General features: G+C 41.7%; 1 protein-coding gene across 2 annotated transcripts in view; it reads right to left on the bottom strand.

The window, feature by feature from the left end:
* The window catches only part of RBMS1 (RNA binding motif single stranded interacting protein 1), a 213,958-nt gene that overhangs the window by 89,826 nt on the left and 114,006 nt on the right, over positions 1–10,126 (bottom strand). For both annotated transcript variants that reach the window (XM_007454974.1, XM_007454975.1), the window contains exon 2: positions 3,689–3,864. In XM_007454974.1, coding sequence (XP_007455036.1) covers positions 3,689–3,864 — 176 coding nt within the window. The remainder of the gene's footprint in view (positions 1–3,688; positions 3,865–10,126) is intronic.

Below are 10,126 nucleotides of genomic sequence, written 5' to 3'. Positions count from 1 at the left end.
GCGATAAAAAAAAAAAAAAAAAAAAAAAAAAAAAAAGAGCAAGGAGTTGAGGAGATGTGGACAACAGTGAAAACAGGCCAGAGGAAATAAGGGAGATGGAAGACGCCATGCAGTTTCAGCTGAAACTTGAAAGGAAAATGCAAAGGGTTAAGGTAGTGAGAAAATGGCAGCACCAACAGCCGTCGGCTCATCTGCCTAGAAAATCTGCCAGAGAAGTTGGAAGGGCAACACAGTCAGGCAAACTTTTTTGTTTGGCTTGCTTTTAGAGAAGGCGGAGAATGAAGATTATCTAAAGGTCAGGGGGTAAAAGATGAGTCCTTTCTGTCACCCAGCTCATTCCATTTCCTAAATGTGCTGGTTAATTGGACTGATGTCTTCTTTTTGAGCAGATAACACTTTAGAAATAGGGTGCAGAGCTGCAGCAGCCAGAGTCGTCATGAGGTCCCAACAAGACTTCCTATATATACACACATCACAGTGCAGAAGTTCGCTAGAGCTGGTCAGCTTCTTTCATCAAATCCTCTTAGAAAACTGATCTCCTTTCACTCCCTATCACCTGACCACCATCACCACTGTCACATCCCTGCCCAGTCCTTCAGACCAGTGTCCTTCAAGTCACCAAAACTGACCACCCTCCAGTGTGAGCCCCCTTTCCCTCAGCCATGTTGACCTACACTTTCCAGTGTCCCAAGTCCCTCTTTGACTTGGGCTGAGGCTGCTTTTTTCACTGCCATCTCTTGTGTTGACATCTGCTTTTTCACTGTCATTTCTTCTAACATTATAGCATCTGTATGTTCTACTCCAAACATAGCTTTTTAAAAATACTTTCTGTCTCCCTCTCTGGTTTTCACAATCCTCATATCATTCTTGCCTTCAGGTTTCATGCATTGTTTGTAAATTATCAAGTCCCTGTTGCAAACATTCTTAGGTATCTTTTTCCATTTTTCTGTTACATAACCCTCTAAAATATCCAAGTCCCCTAGAGACCCAAATTACTTGTTTCAATTGTTGCCCCTCCTACAATTCACATTAATTTGTAAATTACAGTGCTAAATTTTTATTTCTAAAATATATATATTTTTAGAGCTATGAATTTACACCTATCTTTTCTGAGAAGCTTCTGAAACTTTTCTAAAAAATCTCTAATTATGTCCAGCTTTTTAAGCTCTAGGATGAGTCACTTTTCCATAAGGTTCTTGTCACTTCCATGTGGCCAACTAGCTATTCTTTACTGGAAACAATTAAGTCCGGAACAGGAATGCTCCTTTTTGCTCTCTCTACATTTTAAGACACAAAATTGTCAACCAGACAAATCTGGTACTTATTAGATGCTCTGTGTTAAATGGAACAAAGCTTTCAGCAGATACTGACATAGAGTGCTCTATTACTGTATGTCTTGCCTCTGTATAATACATAAAGAAAACTATCATCAGAGCTAAATATCAAACCTGGGGTTTTGCAAATGATAGGAGAGAGTGAGTGGCAAACCATTACTGCTGCTATTGATAACAGCAAAGAGACTGATGTCTACACATGCTGAGAAAATCCACGTATGTCAAAGAGACCAACAACAACAAAGGAATGAATTTTTCAGGAAAGATGATCAAATGCTCTTCTGCTGCATTTGGAATATGATTTGACTCAGTAAAAAAACTGCTGGTTTAATTTTTCAAATACATATTTACTGCATATAAAACATGGTATTACTCTATTACTTTATGGTTGTTTAACTCTATCCCCTTAACTCACCTTACAGGATTCAAAACTAGCTGAGGAACAATTTGTCTTCTGAAATCTTTCCCCCTTCTCTTACACCTCAAGAATGTGAGGGTTAATTTCATTCTTTTGTGTCCTACAAAGTTATATTTTTAGCTCCTTAGACTTTAGGTGCTCTATCTACCTGTAATTATGTTGCAAAAGCAGAGGACAATGCCTGTAGAGGTCAACAGCAGACAAGATAGCAAAAAGGCCTATTTGTGGTCTTGAACAGCTGCAACAGGGCAGGGCGCGCCTGGCAAAATTCCATCTGACTCTGGTCAGGCATGACAAACCCCAAGAGCTGGACTTGCTTTCAAAGTCATCCCTAGCACAGGACATAATTTCACTGCCCTGGGAGCAAAGGCTGCAGTCAAAGTCCAAAGGGGCTGATCAGAAGGGTAACACGGGAAAGGCGGAGGGAGGGTCCTGAGGGTGATGGCCTTTGGAAGGCTCTCCAGATGCTGACAAACCACCTCCCAGTGTCCCACCCTCCTCTCTAAAAACACAACAGAGCAAAACCACCATGGCTCCTGATGGAAGGCCAGATGTTACTTTTAGTTCCAGTTTGCAAACGCTGCCCAAGTAAGTTTTGAAAAAAAATTTTTTCTTAAAGCAAGAAGTAATAAATTTATACTTTACCCAGTACAACAAAAATAAGATGCTATTAATCATATGTTTAGAAATGGAAATACTTTTCAGGGAAGAGTAAACATTCTTTAGTGGACGTCCTTTTCCACAGTTATATAAAGTTCTGTTTGTGCGGGACCATGATTGTCTTTGGATGAATAAAAGAGGCTGTTGTACGTGTAGGCTTTTATATCTTAAAGTGATTGGAGACTTTTAGTCTTTACACTGTGACCTTTGCAATGTGAGTGCTTCTGGCTCCTTGGTTTAAACTAGTGCTTTCTTCCTTAGTTAATGTGATTGCAGCAAAGTAGCATACTTATATTCTATTTATCCACAAGCATATAATGCAAATTTCCTTTGGAACAAAGTTATACATGTATGCACATCTCAGGACACAGCAGGGTGGCGGTGAGAAGAGGAATAGGAACTTTGGGCATAAGAATGCCCAGAGCTAAGGACCTCCCTGGTGGTGCAGTGGTTGAGAATCCACCTGCCAATGCAGGGGACACGGGTTCGAGCCCTGGTCCGGGGAGATCCCACATGCCGCAGAGCCACTAAGCCCGTGTGCCACAACTACTGAGCCTCCGCTCTAGAGCCCGCGTGCCACAACTACTGAAGCCCGCGTGCCTAGAGCCCGTGCTGCACAACAAGAGAAGCCACTGCAACGAGAAGCCCGCGCACCGCAACGAAGAGTAGCCTCCGCTCACCGCAGCTAGAGAAAGCCTGCACGCAGCAACAAAGACCCAACACAGCCAAAAATAAATAAATTTATTAATTAATTAAAAAAAAAAAGAATGCCCAGAGCTGAGCGTGAACAGCCCGGACCACAGAACCAGAGGTGTGAGTGAAGACAGACTACCTTTGCCCCCCTGGCATTAGAGTTTATACCCATTTAGGATTAAGTTAGACGGTAACTACCTTTCTGACAAACAGTGACAAAGTTTCTCTTATGATGAGACAGAATGGCCCTCGAGAGGTGCTTCCACAAAATGTCAGCACTCCTCAAAAAGGAACCAGCCATGTTTTTAAACAATTCATTAGCCTGCTTCTCATGTGCCAATAAAGTCAAATTCTACTGAGCAAATGCTCCAATTTATCTTATTATATAGGCATTCTGTTGATCGTAATGCTGACTGAAAAAGCATCCAAGGACTCAAAACTTAGAAACCCTGTCAACTGTGACCAGAACGAGCATTCACAGATTTGTCTTGTACTAAACCTCTCTTATAACACAATTTATCTCACTGTGTCATATGATCAAGGAGATATTTAGGAGCTAAACACAAGAACAGCTTCTACTTACGGCTGACACAGCTTCACCAGGTCCTGGTCTGTGGTGTTGGGAGGCAGCCCCCGGATATAGAGGTTCGTTTTGCTTAGCTGATCCCATCCTGAGCTGCTACTGCTACTACTGTTGTTATTACTGCTGGTGGTGCTGGGGCTGGGAGGGGCCATGGGGTGGGCTGGGACCAGAGACTGCTGGAAAACAAAGACGGCAGCGTTAGAACGCCAGGCAGAACCGATTCCGGCACCATTCAGAGGCTGTATAACCTCCCAACCAAGAGGAAGTTACCAAGATATGCACACAGATTTATCTTCAGCTACTTTACTGCAGATTTTAATCTACACCTTAAAAAAGATCTGTTCATTCTACAAAAATACCCTCTCCTTCAACATGAATAATAGGATTTTACTCAGCAGAATATTCTCTACCTACACCTGAAACAGGACTAAGTTTTTGTAAGATTTTATTCACATACTTTGAGGAACACATCTGATGCTCAAAACGAACTTGCATAAAGTTATTGATAATATCATTTTAATCTACAGTCATTTAGAAATCACTGGACTTTTGAAAAGGTTTTCAAATTCTGAAGGACACTTGATTGAAAGTTGCTGACAATTTTATTGAGATGATTCTTAGGGATTAAAAAAAAAAAAAGATTACTCTTCAAGTGTAAGCAAGTCAGAGTTCAGTCAAGAGGCTCAAATAAGGAAGACTTCACCTAGTTCTAAGACAGGCCCTGGCTTCCTTGAGACATCTGGATAAGATTCACAGGGTCGGCTACCTTTCGCTCTGGCTAACCTTGTGAAATTTAACCCCTGTGAGAATGGTGTAGAAGCTGGAAACCTTCCCAGGCCTGGCAGCAACCAAGGTAACTTTTACAAAGGCTGCAAGCCAGGCTCGGTGTGGTTTCAGTCGGCAGCCACCTAGGAAGAATGTCTGAAAACGTACTCACGTCAGATAATTGTTAACCAATCGAAAGAAACCACAGTTCTCTGTCCCTATGCCACACACATGACCTTTGAGGAAGTTAAATGGTTCCGTTTGACATGGAAGTCAGCACACCCCAAAGTGTCCTCACAGCACATGCTCTGCAGTTTCACACCAGGACAGGAATTTTTTTTTACTTCACATCTTCTAAATAATAAATAGACTAACCAAGGGCATCACTGACACTGAGTAACAGTCTGAAGATGTAAAATTAGTCACTAGACATTCAACAAAATTTTCAAATCTTACAGCTTGATTTTTACTACCATAAATAAGAAATGAGGCATCTCTAGGACACAATTAAATTCCACTTTAGAAAGTTCAAAAAGTAGACCCCCTGCAATAAATATAACCTTGCTGACCTTGTCAGCAATCTCAACTTTCCAGGATAGATTATCTGGCTCTGCACCCAGTTTTTGCCACGGCCACCCTAACTCCACAGTATCCTGAGGCACTGGGCACCTCATGAATCTAGGCGTGTAACCATTTCTTCATGGCCTATACTATGTTCTTCTCACTGCCCAGCGCCCTTGCTAAATTAAAATCAGAGTCCAAACACCACTTTATCTCAAGGGATTCTTTTTCAGAAAGGAGAGGTGCAAGAAGGGTTAACAACAGTCGATGTATAAATGAAGGCTGAACTTGAACCAGGAACATCAGCACAGCTTAATCCAAACAAAACCTGCCTGAGATCATATCCTATCAAATCTATCTGATTTATGCCCTTAATAAGCAGTTGAACTCAAATCCTTTCCTCTCATCCCTGTTTGTCTCTAAGGGATAAAAACAGCTTTCCAGGTATAAACTAAGCCCTTCTCCTGCTCTGCCACTGTTGGCACCTCAGACCCCCCCAGCTGTGCCACACAGAGGTCTGTGTCCCTTCTCCAAAGTCACTCAATTTAACTGCTGGCTGCAACCTGCAATCAGCCAGGCACCCTCTATTTCTCACTTCAGTGAAGAACAGAGGGGCTGGGAAGTTAACACATACATCGCCACCCTGTCCCTAGCCTTCGATTTACACAAAGAACTGATAGTTGTAGACATCTAGGCAAGACTGTAGTTTTTCTTAAATCACCTCTGATTCACATCCGAGAGCCTGTGCTTGCCTCAAACACAGCTTTTCACCATAGGACCTGGTGTGTTCAGCGCTGCAGTTGGGGGATGAAACGTGGTCACCTGGGTAAGCCTTGCAGGGGGGTCTGACAGAAGCTGTGGATTGGGTCCGTGCCCACCTTGCAGTGGGATGACACCACCCAAAGAAAGTGAACCAGCAGGCATCTGAAAGACTGTATCCCAAGTCTGCCTCAGCTCTCACCTCTACTCTTCTCTGGGGTGGAAAGTGGAGTGTCGGGCATAGACTTACACAATGAAAAGAAACATGTGGACGTGTGAGCTATCTGGAGATCTCTTGGACATGATGGAGCAGGCTTTTATTTATGTATCTATATTTGGGAGAAGCAGAGCCGTGATCTACATAGCTGATGGAATGCATCTTTGACCGGCCTCCATATTTATGACAGCAATATTTTCCCATGCTGCAAGTAGGTGGGGAGCATATACAGTCTGTGCCTCCCCACTTTCTCTCTAACCTACTCTTTGGGGGAAAGAAATCTCCTAGTATTCCGATCCCAGCTGGGAGGAGGGAGTTCCCGAATGCATCCTGAGGAGGGTGACTGGTCTCTGGTGAGTTCTGGTGACCAAGGTTAAATTCAAATGTATCCTATTATCAACTCTCAGAAATAGTTGATGACTAAAGAGAAGAAGCATTAAATTAGTCCAAGTTGTCCATTTTCCATTTTCTGGTACAGAAAATTTTAGATCAAAGATTGAGTTTTTAGAACTCCTTGAAATAAAAAATTTAAAGCCTGATAAATAAAGACTTCCTCATGTTCAAAGAAGAAAATGCAAACACAGTAAAGGAGTTTATTCCAAAATATTCAGAATGGGTTAATGATAATTGTAAGAGCAGGATAATAATTATTGTCATATCCTGCATGTTTCATATGTGCCAGACACTGTGCCATGCGTCACAGTGCCATGCATCATCTTACTTAATCCAAACGAGACAGATGCATTATTGTTCTCCCATTTTGCAGATCAGGAAACTGAGTCTCAGGAGACGTTAAGTAATGTGCCATAGTCACACTTTTAGTAGGAGGCAGGGCTGCAATTGGAACTCAGATCTGCCGGACAACAAAGCCAGAGCCCTTAATCTGTACTCTAAATGGCACCCAAAACACTGTCTATATCCTAAATGAACTATTAATAGTATTTCATTTTTCTGTGCCCATTCTTCCTGCAACTTAAATTATGAAATTCAAGTTTTTCTGAAATATGACAATACCATTGGTGGCTAAGTTTTTTTAAGAAAAAACAGTCAAAGGTGCCTTTAAATTAATTTAATGAGCAACAGTCAACTTGTGCTTTTTTTTTAACAAAACCCTTAAAAAGGTCAGTTTTTAAAATTCGACCTTATAAATCTTTTCATTAAAAGAATTCTGCAAACAATTTTGGAAAGCTACAGCACATTACAGCCGAACATCAGAGTCACCATTTTAGGAAGGCTCCACTTAACCAGTGAAGAATGAAACCCTCACTCCCAGACTGAAACACAAACACTGACAAGTCTTTATCTGCAACTTCAGAACCCTGATCAATTTAAAGCAATTACACTTTGTAGTCAAGTGCCTCAACAGCATGAACCGCAAACTTAAAAAAAAAAAAAAAGCTCACAAGTGGATGATATTTTATCAAACTCCATTTTCATCACTGGTTGTCCTTTTACATTTTGCCTCTCAAAACCCCTAAGCTGCCCTAGAATTTGAAAAGACACTCCCCACCTTCCACCCCTTGGATGAAGCATGTGGACAATTTTCACAAATTCAACCTACTTATTTAAGGAACTGGGTGGCTGAATGACCACAGCTAAGTGCTGACCCATCCCACAAGAGCCTAGGAGTCTATAGCTCAGCCTTCTCAGGCCTAATCTCACTGCTTCAGGTCAGGTAAACAAGATCCCTATCAAGTTATCTACCCAAGGGCAGGGAAAACAAGCTAATTCAGTTTTCACAATAACATTTAACTAGGCTGAATTCGCATGCCTAAAGTGATAGAAAAATAAAGTTGGTGGTGAATAAATGGGTGGCTCTGTTAGCAGAGCCTCTCTGCACTCCCTGCAGGAGTGGGTGTGGGCACCAGCAGGAAGAGGGCTTGTCAACACTCAGGGAGGACTTCCTGTGTGGACCACAATCAGGGAGGACTTCCTGTGTGGACAGCACTCAGGGAAGACTTCCTGTGTGGACAGCTCTGATGCCTCCATTCCACCAGGAAAGCCCACTCACCTCCTACACTAAACGACAGACACGCAGCAACTACACGTACGGTAAATCTATTTCCCTCCCCATCACATCACCCTTCACCCCAATGCACATTAAGAAGTCTCTTCTATATAAATGCAAATCTAAGTCTCTTTTAAAAACGGGATTAACCACATATGAACTAAAAATATATTAGTAATCATGTACCTTGTTGTAGATTTCTATTCAGCAAAGAACAATCAAAAAACAAAGACCTGTCACTATAAATTCTATTGTCTTATTTCCTTCCTATTTCTAATAGGCTAAAGAAGAGTGCTCTGACCAATCTTATAGCTGAAGCTGTTCTTCCCTCACCCCCTCACTTAGTAACTTTCCTAAGAATATACTTTGAAGGGAAGGGAAACCTAGTATCTGCCTTTTAATTACCCTCAAGTCTTCTTTAAGGCTGTCATCCTTATAGTTCAAGGTTATAATCCATAATCCCTGTCCCCACCCTGCCACCCCCTACACACACACGCACACACACACACACACACACACACACACACACACCACCACCAAACAGCAGGGAGGTTTACCACATCAACTATTTCCTTTATCCAGAAGCAAAATAATCATTACAGTTGCTCCTGAGAGCAGACAGAAGTCATGGACATCATCATTTCTCCAGGAAATAGTACAGTATCAAGCCTGGCGTGAACTGAGTACTACACAAAGGCACTGTCTACCATACTAATGCCATATAACGGTTTTTCTCCCAAAGCTTTCAAGATACAAAGGAAATTTAATAATTTAGGGGAATTATGGAACGGGGGTGGGGGGCAGACCATCTGAATAGGCCAATTTTGTCACAGTCAGAACATTTTTGTTGGTCTGTTTCCATTTAGACATCTGAGTGGCTCCAAAAGGGCTAGGAATAATAACTGAGAAAGATAAAGTTCCTGGCACAGGGAGCTGGGAAAGTACACAGCTGAGAAGTGGGAGGTGAGTTAGTGAGAGATGAGAAGCTGGCCAGGAAGCAGATGTTCTTCCGGGTAGGCCAGGAGGCGAAAGGACAGCACCGACATTAGCCCAGAACAATGGTGCCCCTTCACACATGCAGGGTCTTACTCACCCATCATGTGGGAAGGAGGACAAATGGGTAGATATCAGGTAATCCCATTGGATGCCAGGATATCAAAGCTTAAAATCACATAGCTAATTAGTTAATGAACTGGGTCTCATATTGTCACTGTTCCTTGTTTGGAAACAAACTTTGTAGCCTCAAACTATGAAACTGAGCAATAGGTTATTCAGTATTTTTTTTTGCTGGACTCTGTCTGTCAAAGCAGAGAGGTCCATGTTGTTACGTTAGCTATTTAAAAAATCTAAAACTAAAAATTCCCAAGGCTTCGTAATTAATATTCACTAAGATAGTTATCAAATCTCATCCTTAAATGTAAAGTTGCAATCTCTACATAGAGATCTGTTTACCTAAGTCCATGAGATTAAAAAAAAATAAATTTCAGACGTGCACTGAAATTTTAAAATGTACCATTCCGGTGAGTGAAGCGGATAACGGAGGAAGCGAATGAGTGTGTGGGACCCGGGGTTGGTGAGAAATGTTATCTCCCTCGCAGTTTTGTTGTAAACCTAAAACTCCTCTTTAAAAAAAGTCTTTAAAAAAACAAAAAAACAGGGACTTCCCTGGCAGTCCAGTGGTTAAGGCTTTGCCTTCCAATGCAGGGCGTGCGGGTTTGATCCCTGGTGGGAGAGCTAAGATCCCATGTCTCGCGGCCAAAAAAACCAAAACATAAAACAGAAGCAATACTGTAACAAATTCAATAGGGACTTTAAAATTGGTCCACATCAAAAAAAAAAATCTTTAAAAGCAAAACAGAAAACATCATGAAGATACCGCACTGAAGGCATTAAATATGTTATTCACCGGAAAACTGGAAGGCCAAGAAAGTAAGTGAGGGGCTTAAGACAACGGGTTCAAAACTTCCTTACCAGAAAGCACATTCATTAGGAAAGAAAAGCTTTTAACAGTGGGCTCCTGGCCTTATCTACCCTTAATTGCATCATGTAAAATGGTGTAGTATGGTTTCTAAAAGTAGTAAGAGTTCAACCAAGTTCTCATCCCTGAGATGAGATGAGAGGGATGAGA

This window comes from Lipotes vexillifer, unplaced genomic scaffold (assembly GCF_000442215.2).
Source record: "Lipotes vexillifer unplaced genomic scaffold, Lipotes_vexillifer_v1.1 scaffold293, whole genome shotgun sequence".
NCBI classification, from domain to species: domain Eukaryota; kingdom Metazoa; phylum Chordata; class Mammalia; order Artiodactyla; family Lipotidae; genus Lipotes; species Lipotes vexillifer.
Note: the sequence above shows the minus strand (reverse complement) of the source record. Positions and strands in the feature narration are given on the sequence as shown.